At 36.2% G+C, this 19,280-nt stretch overlaps 1 protein-coding gene across 6 annotated transcripts in view; it reads left to right on the top strand.

Moving 5' to 3' along the window:
- Positions 1 to 19,280, top strand: part of NUP210L (nucleoporin 210 like) — a 119,806-nt gene that overhangs the window by 62,273 nt on the left and 38,253 nt on the right. For 5 of the 6 annotated variants that reach the window (XM_072637757.1, XM_072637756.1, XM_072637754.1 and 2 more), the window contains exons 13-20: positions 1,926 to 2,124; positions 2,543 to 2,688; positions 4,959 to 5,180; positions 6,889 to 7,062; positions 11,460 to 11,652; positions 13,336 to 13,424; positions 13,694 to 13,816; positions 14,111 to 14,212. In XM_072637757.1, the coding sequence (XP_072493858.1) occupies positions 1,926 to 2,124; positions 2,543 to 2,688; positions 4,959 to 5,180; positions 6,889 to 7,062; positions 11,460 to 11,652; positions 13,336 to 13,424; positions 13,694 to 13,816; positions 14,111 to 14,212 (1,248 nt within the window). The remainder of the gene's footprint in view (positions 1 to 1,925; positions 2,125 to 2,542; positions 2,689 to 4,958; positions 5,181 to 6,888; positions 7,063 to 11,459; positions 11,653 to 13,335; positions 13,425 to 13,693; positions 13,817 to 14,110; positions 14,213 to 19,280) is intronic. The other variant, XM_072637755.1, reaches the window with a different exon arrangement.

Genomic DNA, 19,280 nt, shown 5'->3' with positions numbered 1-19,280 from the left:
TTTTTTTCCCATTTGTTCTGTTTCTTTTTTCGCAACATGACTAATATGGAAATACATTTTACATGATTGCACATATGTAACCTGTATCAAATTGCTTATCATCTTAGGGAGGGGAAGGAGTAGGAGGAAGGGAGAAAATTTGGAACTCAAAGTTTTGTAAAAATGAATTTTTAAAATTGTTTTTACATGTAATTGGAAAAAATAAAAATATTATTAAAAAAATAAAAGAAAGGTGGAATCAGGTTTGGGTCAAAGAGGAAGCTGATAAAATGCTTTGCTAAGTAAGTCATGTGCCAATTTATACTATTTGAACCAGTAATTATGTGTCTTATCCTGGCTTGCTGCTTTCTAGTTTTTCAAAGAAGCTAGTGTTTATCACTTCTCTTGATGTAAATATCTGTCATTCATTATATTTTGGTGCATAAACTTTGCTTTGCATTTGTTGCAAGTTATATTATTATCATCTTATTCATTCTTATAATTTTCAATGAGATTTATGTAGAAATGGTTCTGGGACAAATCATTATCCTATTAGTATATATTTTCTGTGTTATAGTTTTTCATGAGTGGATAAAACAACTGCTTTTTCCAGGTGAATAAAAGTCTTAACATTAATGAATTGCTGCTGGGTGAAAGAGTTGAGACATTGTGCCTGCTCCCTTCCTCAATAAGGAACTTATTTGCTCTAGACTGATGCTTGTTGCTCAGATCATGTTTATTCCTAAGGGAGCCTGACCATGTAGGAAAGAAGTCAACCTCCTTTTCTCGCATCCATTGTCTTGTTATGTTCCTCCACCCTGGCAACCTGGGGAAAACTTACTTAAGAGTTAGGTGTTTGTGCATATCTAGGTCTCCCCAAGAGGGAGGAACTAAAAAGATACGTGTAGAGTGTAAATAACTTATGGGATAAGTATTTATTTATTTCTTATATACAAAAGAAATATTTAACACAAGCTCATACTTGACAGAAATAAATATGAACAAGTGGCAGTACTAACCACACTATACACTGTACTACTCTAGTTTATATAAAGTCATCTCTAAGCCTGGACACATCTACCTTGAGATCTATGTAAAATCAGCTGCTCAAGAGGGAAACACAAAGTAGAAAAGACAGCTAGAGACTTAAGCAAAGTTTGTCTAGTTGGGTCCTACTATTCTGGTTAACACATGGGAGAATTTTGTCTTCAGTCCTTTTTGTTCTCCTCTCTTTATCTTTTTTCATTCCTTAATCTAGTCCTGTAATAATTTCTTCACTCACTTCCCCAGCTGTTCTGATCACCCCTGCAAGACTGATTTTGCAACACTACTTTGAACATGCCACCCCATTTTACTCAGCAAGCCTTCATTAATTCCCCTTAGCTTACCAAATGCATTTCACACTCAGCCTTCCCATAGTTTTATCTCTTCCTATTCTCCTTACCCTTTTCTCTAATTGAACTGAGCTACTCAGCTTTCTTTGTATATAATTCTCCTATCTTCCTTCCTTTTTTCATGCTATTTACTCTCTTTGGATTGTCTTCTCCTTACATCTCACTTGTTGGAATATTAACCATCCATCAGGTCCCAGATTACATGCCTGTCCTCCAAGAAACCTTCCTTCCCCTCTACACTCACCTAATCCCACCAGAATTTGTCTCCCATCCTCTAATTTGCCTAGCCACTGAAAGTAAGGGAAGTATATGAGAAACAGTCACATAATCCTGATCAGTTTGTGACGTCAGTTGAATGGCAACTTCTTCAGTTAGAAGGCCAAAGAAACAGGGAATTGAGTTTTCCAGACTTGGAAATAGAACTGCTTATCCTTTTCCTAAGTCTGTCCTACTTGCAGATCTTCCTAGTCTAATAAAGTTCATTCTCTTATCATTCTAAGAACTTTCTTTGCTTGGCTTTCAGAGAATGTTCATGACCATTTTTCCTTCCAGGTGTATGTTCTGAAGCTGAACAAAATGAAACTCTTGCCCTTTCATGCTGACGTGGAGATTGGCCAAGTTATAGAGATTCCTATTGCCATGTATCACATAAATAAGGAGCGTGGGGGTGCCATGGCATTCACAGACTGCTCTCTCTTATCTCTGGATGTAAACATGGATAAGCAAGGGGTCTTTGCTCTTCTCAAAGAAGGTAAGGAAGCAAGATTTCCTATTTGTTTCCTTCCTGTAACCAGGAGGTCAGAAAGAAGAAATTATAATGATATTTCTCAATATTCTTTTATAGGTAGGAAAACAGAGATTAAGTGATTTGTCCTGGGTTTCATCTTGAGCCACTCAACCCAGAACCCAGCCCTTCCAGTTCCCAGTCTAATCCTTTTCTCCTTTAAGCCATATGGATACAACTTGTTAACTGGTTAAATATTTTGTTTGTTATCTCTTTCTACACTGACAAGTGTCATAAGTATGACACATCAGATAGTGCTGAGTCAGTATCTAAGATGAGGTATTTTTAATGTCCATTAAATTTTCATTTTCTTGATTTTCCCAGCCTCTGGACCTATATATTCTTGCTTATTTACTTCATCCAGATGATGCCTTTTGATCCACAGGTACCCAAAAATCAGGACCAGTGTTCTGTTCTAGTACCCACATAGTAGCCAAGTCCTTGGGCTACACCCTAGTGACAGTGAGTGTGATTGTGCATGAAGAATACTTTGAGAGCAGTGCCACATTTGCTGCCTATGAACCACTTAAGGTGAGATGTTCCACAGAAGAAGGGGTCAATAGTTCTTCCCATGGGACTCAAAAAGAGTCATTACTTTGATTTGTGGATTCTATTTTCAGATCAGTCATTTCTTTGTCCTGTGAGTTTCTCCCGTTTGGATTCTACTTGGAGTCATAGTTATATGATCCAGCATAAGTCAGGGAGTTACCTAGGAGTACCTTTGAGATATACCAGCAATAATTAGCATGCATTCTTAAGAAGTTCTTCCTACATGAGTGTGGGAAGTTGATTTTCTTCTGCCTCATATTCACAGGCTTTCTGGGAAATGAGAATTGGATCTTTTTTTGTTAGTGAGCATTGCTATTATATAATATAAAATATTACTATTTTGATAGAACACTGTTGAGAAATGAGATTGCAGAGTCCAGCTTGCTTCCTCTATATTTTAGTCTAGTCAGAAGCTAAAATTGCTACATTTGTAAGTCATTGCTTGCTAGGTACTGCCAAATCCTGACTCTGTGGGAGTTAGAGAAAGGAAGCAATTACAAGGAAGAAGTTAATATTGGTGTGATAGGGAAAGAAATGTTAAACTATTAACTTTTTAAAAGTGGTTTACCTTGTTATTAAAATATGAATGCTAAATAGGTTTCATTGCTCCTCTTGCTGCGCGTCGAAGGTGTTTGTCAAACAGGTTCTATGTACTATGTGTATACCCGCGCATTCCTTTGATGCATTAGCAGTGTACATTAAAAACTCTTTTGAATTTACTTAGATATTCAAACCTAGGCCTGTTCTCACTGTTGTCACATTTCTAGGTTTATTGCATAGTTTTCTATGTGCCTTCTATGTGTTTCTTATTATAGATGATAATCTTCTTGGGGAAAGGGGTCATGTCTGTTTCATTTGCATGTATAATGTCAGCACATTATTATGCAAACTGAAATAAGAATGCTGTTAGATGGTTATGAGGATCCATATAGAGCCCAGAAACGTTAAACTTTCATTGTGATTATTTCATCCTTCTTTGTTTTGGAACCTGCCTATTATGTGTTTATACAGCAAGTTGATATGCTTTATGCTCTTAGAAGGAAGAAAATACACTTCATGGTAAATATCTTCCCTCTTCTCCTTTCATTTATGTGCTTTTTTTGCACACTAGGCAACATTAATCTCAGGTCATGCTTCTAAGAAGGCAGGTTTTTTTGTTGTTTGTTTTGCAGAGACAGCATGGTATAGTAGGAAAAACACTGGATTATGAGTCAAAAGATCTGAATTCTTTCCTAGCTGTGCCCTAGCTACTTGGAAAATCATTTAATCTTTCTTAGTTTCCTTAGCCATTAAAAAATGGGGATAATAATATCTCCCCTGCCTATACACAGACTTGCTATGAAATTTCAATGAGCAAATAATATGTGAAAAACATGTTGCTCTAGTTTGAATCACTGCAAAAAACATAAGATGATATTATTACTATCCTTTTAATGGGGGAATGGTTATTCTTTGAAAAGAGATAGCATACCAAGCAACATCCAGTACATTTTTGTTGAGCATTTACTGTGTTCATAGAACACTATGCCATGCAGAATTACAAAGGAAATATAAAATATATTTTTACAAAGGAAATATAAAATATAGTTCCTGCCCTTGAACTCACAAATCAAGTGGAGGAGATAAGATAATGTACATTTGATGTTTTTATATAACATGAAATGATTAAGTGCCAAAAATGAATGTTAGAGATAATAAGTGGTAAAAATGATTGTGAGTTAAGTTAAAGGGGATGCCTTCATAAAGAAAATACAACTTGAGATATAGACCTTGAATGATGGGTAAGACTTAAATGGGGTAGAAAAATGAAAACATGAATTCTAAGAGAAGGGCCTAGTATATACCTAAGGATCTTTTAGGAAAATGTTTTTAGTTCCAGTATCATTTCCTTTCTCATTTAGATGCTTCTTTTTTAACTTTATGTAAAAAATGCTGAAATTTCTTTCTTTCTGAATTTTAAGAAATTTTATTTTCACTTCCTTCTGGTCCCATTCTTCTGGCCCAAACAGAAAAGGCCCATTGGTTGATACTATAAAAACATGTAAGTGAGTAGGCGTCTTATGCTGAAAATTAGCATAGAATGGAGGAAAAACCATTGATTAAAAAGGGGGAGGTCAAGTAGATTGTCTTCCCTTGACAGCTGTCCCAAGATGGGAAGGACAGAAGTTATTTCTCACTCTTCTTGGCCTAGGGACCATAACTGACACCAACTTTCCCAGTCAGTCATGGTTAACTCCTTTCTATGTCTTCAGGCCGTGAATCCTGTGGAGGTGGCACTGGTGACATGGCAATCTGTGAAGGAGATGGTGTTTGAAGGGGGGCCTGGGCCGTGGATTTTGGAGCCTTCACGATTCTTTTTGGAACTGAGCGTCGAGAATGAATTGAAGATCAGTGTATCGCAAGTCCGGCTACCAGCAAAGAGAAAACAGAACCAATACATCTACCGGATACTGTGCCAGGAATTAGGAGAACAAGTAGGAAAATGGTCATTTCTTTATCTTACTTAGAGAAAAGATCACATAATACTTGCTCTCAGTTTTCTTTTCCAAATTTTCATAAAGGAGAGAACCTTTCTTCTTGTCCAGCCAATAAGTGTAAGGAGAATTATTGTTTTACCAGTGGAGGGCTTTTAAAATTTACTGCCCTTTGATGCACCTGAAGTTTTCAGCTTATCAATCTGAGGATTCTGATAGTTCTCCAAATAGAAATCACAGCCTTTTTTGTAGTGAGCAGATACATCTTTCATGATGATTCTCACTGTCATGGGATTTTAGAGTTAGAAGAAACCTAGAGATATCTAGTCCAGAGGTATCAGACACATAGCCTGCAGTCCACACATGCCTGTACCAATTTTGAATGTGGCTGAACCAGATAAAAATTTAATTGGGAAATATTTAATAAAATAAAACTACAATAAAACATTGGTTTTCTAAGTCAATATGTAGTCCAGAGGGATTTTACATACAGTTTTGTGGCCCTGTTTTTATTTGAGTTTGATACCACTAGTCTAGACCAGTCTTCTGGATGGCATATTATATCTACTTCTGTAAGTTTTTTTTAACTAAAGAAACATTTATTATGAATTTACTATATGCAAAGGACTGAATGAGGTGCTGCTTCCTTTCTAGTGTAAGCACTCAAATGTGAAAGAAAAATAAGGAAAATATTATTTAACAGTAATCCGGAATTTAGAATGCTTCTAAATTACATAGATATTATTCCTTTTCCACAAGCTTTTAACTTTTTATATGAAAACTCTCTTAGTAAAGATGCCTTTGCTTTAATTAAGACACTCATCTTTTGGCAGACCCCTTATGCTTTGACACCTTGTCAAGATTCTCTGCAGACATTTCAGTAAGAGTGGGCAGTTCTTCAGAACAACCCTTAGTTTAGATTTTAGAAGCCCTATCAAAGGGTTTAAGTTAACTATGATAATAAGGCTGTCCTTTATATACAAAAATGATATTATTGTCCGTTATCAATAAAAACATATGCTTTGATTTACTTTTCCAGTATTAGTGTTATATATCCATCCACCTTCTCCTACCTTATGTTTAGGGGCAAATATTTGCCACAGAACTGTCTGCCCACAGTTAAGGATTCAGTCTGTGACTCTGAAACGGAACATAGTTAACTACTGCCCTGGGGATCACACCCAAGACTTTGGCGTCGTTAACATCATGCTCTAACCAGCTGGGCTCATACGCTAGAGTCTGTAATGTCTCTAATTAACTTGACTATATATTCAGTAATGCAGGGGTTAATTATCCAGTGTGAAATCCTTTAGCTTCTCCTTTGCTCTACTCACTTTCTACAGTTTGTTAGCACCTTCAGCACAAATTAATTTTGTTCTGTGCAAGTACCTGTAATAAAAGTTTTAGTAAAGAGTAGATTAAAACATTTGGCAATGTATGTTATATGTAATATATATTATGTACTATATAATATATAATATATATTTTTAAAATTCTCTGTCAACTAATAATGTTTCTACCTCCTATTAGTGCAGACCCTTGAGAGCTATAACATTTCCAAAAGACTTGTCTGTATGTGATGTCTAAATGGCAAACTACTTCCTCTGCTTAAGCTGATATTTGAGTCATTTATACTATATTCTGTCTGGTGCATATTTGGTATGAATGCTTCCCCATTACTAACCATCTTTTTGTATTGATTTCAAAGGTGCTAACTTTCCGCATTGGAAATCATCCTGGTGTCCTGAACCCCAGCCCTGCTGTGGAGAGGGTACAAGTACGTTTCATTTGTGCCCACCCTGCCAGCATGTCTGTAACTCCAGTATACAAAGTACCCACAGGTGCCCAGCCATGCCCACTGCCACAACACAACAAACAACTGGTGAGTCCAAACTATATTTAAGACTAACTCAGTACTTCTATCCTTTAGTATATTTGGGTTAACAGGCCCAAGTTTAGGCTTAATTTTATTTGAACTTGAAAACCTATGTCACAATTGAAATTAAGGCAAATTGAGGCACAAAGTTCTGAACATGTTTAGTTTATTGGTAAGGCCAGCAGTTACCAATAAAGGGAGTTTTTAGCTCCTCAGCAAACCAAAAGACCCTGGATGGGGGCAGACAGATTTTTACAGGAAAAAAAGACCATCCAAAAAGTAGAAGGCAGCGTAAGTGGAGAAAACATTATGATTGGTTACAAAGTCAGAAGCATCATAGATGTGGGGGCCAATATCATTGTCTGGAATTTGGAATGCTGGGTTAGCAACAATCTCTCCTTCCATCTTGTTGCTGTGGAGAGTTCATTGGTAATATACACCTACGTGGCTGGTTAGTATCACAGTGATAACAGACCAGACTTTCTTAAAGAACAGCCAGTGTTGCAGAGATAACAGATCAGGCTTCTGATATTCCCTTACATTCTTCAAGGGTGGCAGATTTCCTTAACATAAGAGCAGAACAGTGATCAGCAAAAAAACTGAACTTCTATACTTAATTAAATGAAAGTTAAACTTCTGAATTTGTGAACTTAACTCAGAAACCGAAGACCTAACCCAAAGACCAAAGACAGCATACAGAATGTTGGCAGTGATACAGAATCCGTTACAAAAGTGAAGACAATATCAATTTGATTTTCTCCACTAGGAGTTTATGCACTGTTTATTACATTACCTAAGAATTCTAGAATCTACCGTACCAAGCGACATGTCTGTGTTCACGCTGTCTTTGCACTGTCATCTAACTTGTGATTATGCAAGTGGGGCTGAAATCTAATGCCTTCTCTCTTCAACTTAGTCGATAGAGTGTAGTCATACCTGATGAGGTTTTAATGTGTGACAGTGAATAGTGAACATCACTCTGACTGAGTCATGTAAGGAACATGTTAAAATGGTCTGAACAAACTAGCAGAATCCTGAGGGATCTAAATATCTGTCCCAAGAAGAATTTCAGCATATGGAGAGCGGAAAAAATTGCAAGACAGAAGCTGCTTGGGGAGTGATATTTCCCCCAGACCTACCCCCTGCAAGGAGGAAGAAGAGATTGATTTTTTTCTTCCTACTTCCCATCAGTCACAACATGTAGAAGCAAAGCTGAAGAATGCTGTAGTTCGAGAAAATTCTAACAACAGGACCTTTACCCCAAAGAGATTTTTTTTAAAAAGGAAAAAGCCATACATACAAAATATATTTTGTAGTAAAAAAAAAATGGAAACTAAGGGGGTGCCTATTAACTAGGAAATAGCTTGACCAGTTATGGTATATATTGTGCTGTAAGCAATGACAAAAGGAATAGTTTCAGGAAAACATGGAAAGACTTATATGAACTGATGTAGGGTGAAGAGAGGAAAAATCAGAGACCGATTTATACAATAACATTGTGAAAACAACTTTGGAAGACTTAAGATCTCTGATCAACACAATGCCCAAACATGAGTCCAGAGGATCAGTGATGAAACTTTTTATCTACCATCTGACAGGTAAGGTGAGAGACTCAATATTACTCAAAATGAAACATACATTTTTGGACATAGACAATGTGGGTATTTGTTTTGCTTGACTATACATATTTATTACAAAGATTTTGTGTTTCATTTCCTTCATGAAAGGAAGATGCGATAGATGGGAGAATGAGAAAATAAACGCTCATAAATTGGATAAAAATTTAATGTAAAAGAGAACTCAAGGCACAATTGAAGAAACGGAGACATGCTCCAGAAAGGCAGGGCTACAATGAAATCATTACTTGAGGGAGGAATCAGCTTTTAGGAATAGGCCTGCTGGCAGTAGAGAAGCAAGCTAGCTATGGAGAAGCATAGACCCTGATGAGTCTACCTGGTGGAGACCCTGGGAACTATGGAGAGTTGTGAACTGTCTGTGTAGCTCATGTATCCCACCATGTATATCCTACATCTTGTGTCACACTATTGTACTTCTACCATTATACTTCCAGTTTGAGCACTCTCTTCCCGTGTACGTTTTATGTATTTATGGAAGAATATTCATCCCAGGTTTATGGGGAGATTGTTTTAAAACTACTGTCTTTACTATGTAATCTTAGTAAATGCCTTTGCTAAGATTGTGTATATTGACAGATTGTTATTAAGAAGTACACAGGTTGGGGTTTGTGAGATAGATAGTGTTGAGAATGCAAGCCCTGGAATCTGAAGTAGCGGGCACACTCTGGGCACCTAACCTTTGAGTGCAAATTAGGGGAGTAGCTGGAGGGGATTCTACAATTATATTAATGAGGTACAGAGAGAATTTGAATAATTGAAAATTGTACAGAAACTTAATTTTAGCATCCATCCCTATCAAAGATTTTATTATGCCTGGAGTAGTTTTAGTAGTAAATATTAAATAAAAAGGAATAATATAATGTTAAGTAAAATATTAAGTAAGAGTAGTAAAATTAACTAACAACCCCATCCGGGTTTCCTTGTGAAAAGTACTTACTTAACAAGTTAGTAGTGGAATGACTAGTAGTAATTAGAGTGGGGGAGAGAGAGGAACAAATTCAAACATCAGATCGTTGGCTTACCCATAATAATTGATTCCTAACTATAATTCCACCCTTGGTGAAAGGATGTCTTGTTTAAGGATATACAGAAAGGTGGCTAATTCTGTATATTAAAAATTTATACAATAACAACAACATTGTAAAAATAAACCACTTTCAAAGACTTCAGAACTCTGATTATTGCAATGCTCAACGTGATTCCAGAAAACTCATGATGAAGAACACTGCCTGTCTATTGACAGAAATGTGATGGGCTAAATAGGCAGAATGAAGCAAATTTTCAGATATGTCTTGTGTGGTAATTGTTTTGCTTGACTTTGTATATTTGTTAAAAGATTTTGTTTTTCTTTTTTTCTTCCCCCAGGAAGAGAGGGAGGTGGAATAGAGAGAAAAGATATGTTTATTAATTGAAAAAAGCAAACTTAAATTTTGTACTTTAAAATGCACACAGAAAAATAAAGCACACAAAATGTTGCGTACTGAGAATTAATAAATTAATGTTGATTAAGTTCTTACTATCTGCCAGGCATTATGCTAACCACTGAAGATATAAAAAATGAGCAGTCCCTGCTCTCAAGGCACTTATAATGGAGAAGAAAATATATATAAGAGAGTGATGGAAGGAAGAGAGTTTTGGTCTGGGAAATCATATATGATGAGTTAATCCAAAGGGCATTCATTTGACACCTTCTTCCTAGAAGCATTGGTAGTGTTTGATTTGATTACTCTGCATAGAACAAGAGATGGAAAGGGCATAGGAGTGGGCTATACATGCACAGTAGCAGGAGTGACAGCAAAATTGCCTATGTGGGCTATGAAGTGTGGTATCTGGTCTGGGTTGGCCGGGTATAATGGACTAGGTAAATTTGTATTCACTCAGTGAATCACTCACCAATCAAGATGGCTCAGCCTCAGGGCAGAAGTTCCAAAGTCAAAGAGATTAAACTTCCCTAGAGATTGGAAAAGTATGAAGGTCCCATGCAGAGTATGTTGGTCCAGAAAGGGAGAAGGAGGAAAGCAGGAGGCAGGGCAGTTGGTGGCAGGGGAACCCATCGTTCATACAGAACCATAATGAAAGATTTTTGTCATATAATCTATAGTGCATTTTATTATATAATCTACCTTGCAAATTCTCCCTGTACCTCATTAATATAACTGTAGAATTCCCTCCAGTCTACTCCCCCAATTTGCACTCAGAGCAAAATTGTGATACATAAATGTAATGGAATAGTCCTGTGTTATAAGAAATAATGAATCTGATTAATTCAAAGAAGCTCGGGAAGACTTATTCAGTTTATAAAGAGTGAAGTAATCAGAGCCAGGAAAATAATATACTTGTGTCATTAATGATAATAACAAGGCTTGGCCCTAGAGAATGCACCTTCTTCCCCTGTTTGCAGATGTGGAGGACTAGGAGTATGGAATATTATGCATATGCTTTCAAACACAACTAATGTTTTGGTTGATTTTGCTGAACTGCATTTTTTCTTTTTGACAGTTTGTGTCAAGGGGTGACCCATTAGGGAAAGAGAAAAGGAGGAATATATTAGGAAATGAGAGTAATGGAAAAATAAAGGCTATCAATAAATAGATGTTTTTAAAGTATAGTGATACAGTGGTCAGTCCCCTCTCTCTCAGATACCTGAGTGCCTAGAGAGATTATTAATATAATGATTTAACTTTAACAAAGTGACCAGAGTATAAAATAATTTATAAAAAATTTGGTTCCTAATGTAATACCAGAGGCTATTGTGTTTGAACTCAGATTCCTGTGTCAAGTCTGAGGAACACTATCCTTGAACTGGCAGTGTTTGACCAGCACCGAAGGAAATTTGATAACTTCAGCTCCTTAATGTTGGAATGGAAATCCTCCAATGAAACCCTTGCCTACTTTGAGGATTACAAACTAATGCTGATGGTAGCCAAAGATGATGGAAGTGGACAAACCAGACTACATGGTAATTTTTATTAAAACTTTATGATTATAATAGTATTTTCTATGTATTTTCTCATTTAATCCTCACAACTCCATAAAGTAGGTAAGTGTAACAATCATTATAATTTTACATTTACCTTTCTGAAGCTCAGAGGGGTTAGATTTGCAAGTAAGTGGCAAAACTGGCACTCACATTCACCCACTCTAAATGCAATTTTCCTCCCTGTGGGAATTTACAGGATGTTACCGCCTGCCTGTCATGTCTTTGTACCTGTAGAAAGAGATTTCATTTCAAGTCTGATAATCAAAACCTTATCTCTTTTGTTGTCTTGGAATTGAAAAGTCATAAACAAAAAAAAATTAAAAAGTCTTCAACAAAAGACACACGGTATTTCATTTCTAGCTTTGTATTTCTAGTGAAAATGAATTTGAATCAATCATAACAAATGTTTGTTGAATTGAATTTACAAGTATTGATTGAATGCCTATTCTAGGCCTAATGGACAATATAAAAAAAGACATTAGACAACATTCTTGCTCACATAGAGGTTTTGATCTAATAGTGAGGATAAGACATATACTTAAAGAATAATTTAAAAGCAGGACAATTCAAGTTGCCTGGTATCCAGGGTCCCCACAATCTGGTACCCCCCGTTACTTTCCAGCCTCATTCTATCTAACATGTTCTCTAGTCATACTGCTCAACCCTCTGCTCCTTTCTCCACCCCTTTACCTCTGCTTATACTGCTTTCTAACCCCCTTCACACTTTCTAACTCTCTAAAGCACAACTTAAATGACATCTCTTTTATGAAACTTTCCCTGAGCATGCCAACTTGGTAATGACCTCCTCATATAAGTTTTTTGGCTATTTAATTGTTATATTGTGTATTATAGGTGTCTTCAAGAGGGTAAACTCCATGAAGGCAGATGGTTTTCTCTAAACTTTGTAATTTCTTGGTAACTAGCACAGTGTAGGTGCTTAATAAGTGTTGTTAATAAGTATTTTTAATTATGTAGGATAAATAATTAAAATGGAACAGCCTAATAAAGTTGATATGAAATAGTTATGATATGATAAATATGATATAGAGAATAAGTACAAAAGAAGTTAGAGAATCAGTAGAGTCTAAAGTCATCTGGGAAAAGATTCTTGGAGGAAGTGTGCTTTTAGTTAGACTTTGAAGGATGGATTGGCTATGGATAGAGAGATAAAGTAGGGGATAGATTTCTAAAGAAATCTGCAAATGCCTCACAGAGAATACTGCAGTGGGAAGCCAGAAAGGAAATTGGTCTAGCTTGAATAGAAGGATTGTTATTGTGAAGTAAAAGAAGAGATTGCTTAGAGTACTAAGGTGGGTCCACATTTTGTAGGATGATGAGTTTGGGTGGAGTTGTATTAGCTGGTCATTCTATGACATCTATGAGAAATTCCGAGGGGAATAGGTAATCATAGTTTTTGTGTAGGGAAGTGAAATGATGAAAAGTACTGTTTGAGGAAGTTTGTTTTGGCAACCTTAAGCACCATGAATTGGAAAAGGAGGACATCGCAAGGAAATAGCCATTTGTTTTTCTTTCCAACAAATTCTTGTACAGAAACAATATCATTTGTTTAATCTTTGGGAAAGTCAGCAGAATTAAGTCTTCCTCCTAACCTTTCTCCATTATTCAGTTTGTTTTTTATGAAGTTATTTGTTGTGTTTCCAGGGCATAAGATCCTGAAGGTACATCAGCTCAAAGGGACTGTACTCATTGGAGTTGATTTTGTGGGCTATTCATCACAAGACAGTCCAAAAGTAAGTAAGAACGAGAGAAAGACTTCTTAATACTTCTAAATGGAGTTTGATTGGTAAACTCCCTTATTATCAGGATCAGAAACTGTAGATTAAATAAGTTTGATGATTGAGACTTTTTACTTCAAGGACTGTTTCCCAACCAAAGTAAAATATCCAAGAACTGTGTCCCTGTATTTTTAGCACCTATAATGGTTAACTTCCCTGACTTGGCAGTGGGGGAGGTGGGTAGAGGAAGTTAAAAGGAGACATTTATTTTTAACTTTCTGTAGTTCTTATTACATTTTCAGGAACTCTCCAACTTGCCCAGGTCTGCCACTGTGGAATTGCTCCTGGTGGAGGATGTGACTGTGATGCCTGAGAATGCCATAATATATAATCATCCTGATGTGAAAGTAAGAGCTGCCCAGTTGTAACTAACTTGAGTCATGTTGGAGAGGAGTACAGATTTGTTCTTAAATCTAAAATCTTGATAAAGTTTTTAACATAGCTTGTAAGACAGTGACACCAAAACATCAATGAGACATTTGGTACATAGAAAATAATTAATTTAATTTAGAAAAATTTATTGTGGTAATCATCTTCTCTCTGAAGTAACATGATCCACTTAGTTTTACCATATCCTCTTAAGAGTAACATATAGATTCTCCCCCCTGTTAACACTTTATAAACTGATTTCTTTCCTATAGGAAATATTTAGTCTTGTGGAAGGATCTGGTTATTTTTTGGTCAATAGCAGTGAACAAGACATTGTCACTATCACCTACATGGAAGCTGAGAGTTCTATTCAGGTGAGTGAGTCCGAGACATGCTTCAGGCTTTTATCATGTCATTCTCAAGCTTGTCATCCAGAAAACAAATTTCATGTTGTTTTATCTGCTTCTTCCAAAATATTATTTCTAGCTAATTGGAATTCTTTCTAAGCTTTTTTAAAGTTTTAAAGTTTTCTTTTATTATGAATTTGACAAACTTCAACCAATATGAACATTTCTGTGTACAAAAGAAAAAGAAAGAGTGTATATTAAACCATGAATTTATGTATATATGTGTGTGTGTGTGTGTGTGTGTGTGTGCCCACAGTCCATTATCCCCTCTCTTTTAGGAGATAAGAAACATGTTTCATCATCAGTCTTCTGGAGTCATTGATCTGGTTCAGAGTTCTTTGGTGTTTCCAAGTTGTTTTCCTTTATAGTATTACTATATTCTATATTCTGGTTCACTCTGCATCAGTTTATACATATGTTCTTTCTGAGGTTCATCTGAATTTGTCCCTTTCATCATTTTTCATGGGACAATAATATTCATTTTGTTCACATACCATAATTTGTTCAACCATTCCTCAATTTATGAGCATTCACTTTGTTTCCATTTAATTACTACAACAACAGGAGCTGCTATAAATATTTTTCCTCCTATCTTTGATCTTTGGAGATAGGTGCCTTGTGGTAATATTGAAGATTAAAGGATTTATACAGTTTAGTGGCTTTCTAGGCATAATTCCAAATTGCTATCCACAGTAGTGGGACCAGTTGATACCTGCAGCAGTGTTGTACTAGCATGCCTGTTTTCCCACAGTCCCTCTACCAGTTGTCATTTTCCTTTTTGTAATCTTTACCAGGTTGATGGGTGTAATGTGAAAACTCAAAATTTTAATTTCCATTTCTCTTATTAGTGATATGGAGTATTTTTTTCACAAGTCTGTTGAAAGTTTGAATTTCTTCTTTTGAGAATTGCCTATTCATATCCTTTGGCCACTCGTAATTCTTACATATCACAATTAATTGGACACAGATTTAAATCTGTTTAACTCAACAGACAGTTATTAAGTGCCTGTTATATCCGAGACTCTAGGGATTCAAAACCAAAAACAGTCCTGCTCTCAAGGAGTTTACCTTCTATTGGGCTGATACAACATATACTTAAAATAAATAAATAAAGGTAGTTTGAGGAGAAAGTGCTCATTGGGGGAACAGAGGAAGATAAGGAAAGGCTTCGTGTTGGAGGTGGCACCTAAGCTTAACTGGGAAGGAATTTAAGGATTCTAAGAGGTGGTGGGAAGGGGAGTGGCATACCAGTCTTGGGGAACAGGCATAGAAAGGCGAAGATAGAAAAGATGGAAATGCCAAGTTCAAGGAACATTTAGTATACTAATTTGGTTGGAATGTAGAGTGCATAAAGGGAAGTAATATGAAATACATCTGGGAAAGCAACTGGAGCCAGATTGTGGAGAGTTACAAAAACCAGATTGAGGAAGTTGTATTTTATCCTGGAGGCAAGAGGGAGTTGCTGGATATTTTTGAGTAGAGGTATGCCTTAGTTATCTCTCTGGCTTAGGAAGAGAATATTAACAGTTGTGTGAAAGATGAACTGGAAGTAGGGAGATCAATTTAGGAAGTTGTTGCAGTAGTTCAGCTGAGAATTGATGAGAACCTGAGGGTAGTAGCCATGTGAGTGGAGGTAAAGGGAGAATTATTGTGAAACAAGGAGTGAAAAGACTTGGCAAAATCCTTGGCATTTGAGGATGGGGCAGAGAGGTTTGAAAGAAGAAGGAGTGCCAAACCCAACATTTTGAACTGGATGATTGGGATGATATAAATGAATTGAGAAGAAATAAGAGAGTTTGTAGGAAGGGAGAATTTAACAGAGAAATTCTGAGTTTGAAATGGCAATAGTACATCCAGGAGAAGTTATAGCAGGTGATGAGGTACTGAAGTTGAGGGAGAGTTTAAGGTTGGATATATAGACTTGGGAATCATCTGTTCAAGGATACTTAAGTATAACCCATAGAAACAGATGAAGTCACTGAAAGAGAGAAGACACTCCTCAATAGAGCACTGAGAAAGCTTGTGCTAGTGTGAGGAAGGGAGGAGAAAGGAGAAGAATGATGAACAAGCAATGGAGATTGAAGAGGAATAATTAGACATGGAGGAGATCTATAACAAGGGAGAAGAATGAATGCAAGAGGAAGGGGATTGTTGATAGTATCAAAAGCTACAGAGAAGTCAGGGAGATAAGAACTAAGGAAAGGCCATTGGTTAAGAAACTGTTGTTACTTTTTGTTATAGAGTCATTTTAATGGTTTCTGACTTTTCATGGCCTCATTTTGGAGTTTCCTTAACAAAGATACTGGAGTGGTTTGTCATTTTCTTCTCCAGCTCATTTTACACATGAGAAACTGAGGCAAACAGGGTTAAATGATTTGCCCAGGGTCACACAGTTAGTGTCTAGTCTGAGACCAGATTTAAACCCAGGAAGATGAGTCTTCCTGATTCCAAGCCAGGTATTCTATCCATTGTGCCACCTTGCTGCCCTTGTTGTTACTTATGAAAATACAAAACACCAAATTAACAAGAGGAGAATATTTAAATAAAACAATATCCGACAAAAAATTTGAACAGGACATAAATGAACACTCAAAGGGAAAAAACTCCTGGACGGAGGGATTTACAAATTCTATCAAACATTTAAAAGAACAATTCCAATATTATGCAAACTATTTGCAATAATAAGAAGGTGCTCTTTCAGTCTCTTTTTATGATGCAAATATGGTTTTGATAGCTAAACCAGGAAGAGACAGAACAGAAAGTTATAGGTCAATATCCCTAATAAACATCGACACTAATTTTTAAATAGTGCATTAGCTACAACAATATTCCAGTACAAGCTATGATAAGGGTTGTATTTACACTATAAATTTGGGCTTCAACATAACAAAGACTGTAAATATAATAAAATGTTAATATAAATAGCAAAAAAACACAGTTATGTCAAGATATGCTAAAAAGGCTTTTGATAGAATCCAACATCTGTTTTGTTTAAAACACTATAAATCACCAGAATAAAATGTATTTTTTCTTAATGTAGTAAATGATAACCTATCTAAAGCAAGCAATTTTTAAAGGAAGAAATCCCAGCTTTCAATAACCATATGAAAAGATTGCTCCAATTCACTAAGAATTGGGTAAATGCAAATTAAAGCAACTCTGTTCTGACTCATCCATCAGACTGGCAGAGATGGCAAGAGGAAAATGATAAATGTTGGAAGGACTTTAGAAAAATAGGTGCACTCAACCAAGCCCAATGCAACCAAAATTTGGAGGGATGTAGTAAATTGGGAAAGAATTTTTATGGCTAAGCTCAGGGATAAAGGCCTCATTTCTAGAATATATAGAGAACTGACTCAAATGTATAATCATACAAGTCATTCCCCAATTGATAAATGGTCAAAGGATATGAACAGGCAATTTTTAGAAGAAGAAATTAAAGATATCTATAATCATATGAAAAAATGCTCTAAATCACTTTTGATTAGAGAGATGCAAATCAAAATAACTCTGAGGTACCACATCACACCTATAAGATTGGCAAACATGACAGAACGAGAAAATGATAAATGCTGGAGAGGATGTGGGAGAGTTGGAACACTAATTCACTGTTGGTGGAGCTGTGAGCTCATCCAACCATTCTGGAGAGCAATTTGGAACTATGCCCAAAGGGCTACAAAAATGTGCATACCCTTTGACCCAGCAATATCACTACTAGGACTATATCCCCAAGAGATCATAAAAATGGGAAAGGGTCCCACATGTACAAAAATATTTATAGCAGCACTCTTTGTAGTTGCCAAAAACTGGAAGTCAAGGGGATGCCCATCAATTGGGGAATGGCTGAATAAATTATGGCATATGAATGTAATGGAGTACTATTGCACCATAAGAAATGAGGAACAAGAAGACTTCAGAGAGGCCTGGAAGGACTTATATGATCTGATGCTGAGTGAAAGGAGCAGATCCAGGAGAACTTTGTGCACAGCAACAACCACAGTGTATGAGAGTTTTTTCTGGTAGACTTGGAATTTCGTAATAATGCAAGAACTTATTAAAAAAAAAAAATCCCAATGGTGGATTTCTAAGGCAAAATGCCTTCCACACTCAGAGAAAGAAATACGGAAGTCATTTGCAGAATGTAGCAGATCATGTTTGTGTGTATGAGTGTTTTTGTGTATCATGTTTTGATTTGTTATATGATTTCTTCCATTTATTTTAGTTTGACTACATAACATGACTATAGTGAAAATGTACTCAAAAGGAAAGTATATGTAGAACCTATACAGAATTGTATGCGGTCGTGGGGAGGGAGGGGGGTAGTGGGGAGTAGGTATGGGGGGGATAAAATCTTAATTTTATGGCAGCGATTGTAAACCATTAAAAATAATAAATAAAAAAAAAGAAAAAAGAAAACTAGGTGCACTAATACATTGTTGGTAGAGTTGCAAATTGGTCCAGCCATTTGGGAAAGCAATTTGGAAGTATGCTGCAAAAACTATGCATACCCTTTGACCCAACTATGCCTCCACTAGGCTTATATTCCCAAGAAATCAGAGAAAGAAGGAAAGGACCCACATATACAAAAATTCTCATAAACCGTTCTTCTTGTAGCCCCCAAACTGGAAACTAAGGGTATACCTACCTGTTGGGGAATGGATAAACACATTGTGATATGTGACAGTAATGAATGTTATTCTTCTATAAAAATGACAAAATGGATAGTATCAGAGGAAACTGGGAAGACCTTTCTGACCTGATACAGAGTGATGTGAACCAAACTAGAAGAACAATTTGCACAATAATAACATTATACAGAAAAACAACCTTGATGGACTTTAGAATTCTGATTAACGTAATTATCTACCTAGTCCAGAGCACTAAAGATGAATCATACCACCCACATCCTTCCAGAGAAGACATGAATTTTTGGGCATGCCCAGTGTGGGAATTTGTTTTTCTGGATTATGTGTTTGTTGTGAGTGTTTTTTAATTTAAATTTCATTTAAAATTCAATTTTGGATTGAGTTGTCAG

This window comes from Notamacropus eugenii, chromosome 2 (genome assembly GCF_028372415.1).
Source record: "Notamacropus eugenii isolate mMacEug1 chromosome 2, mMacEug1.pri_v2, whole genome shotgun sequence".
NCBI classification, from domain to species: domain Eukaryota; kingdom Metazoa; phylum Chordata; class Mammalia; order Diprotodontia; family Macropodidae; genus Notamacropus; species Notamacropus eugenii.
This window is presented reverse-complemented; position numbering and strand designations above follow the sequence as displayed.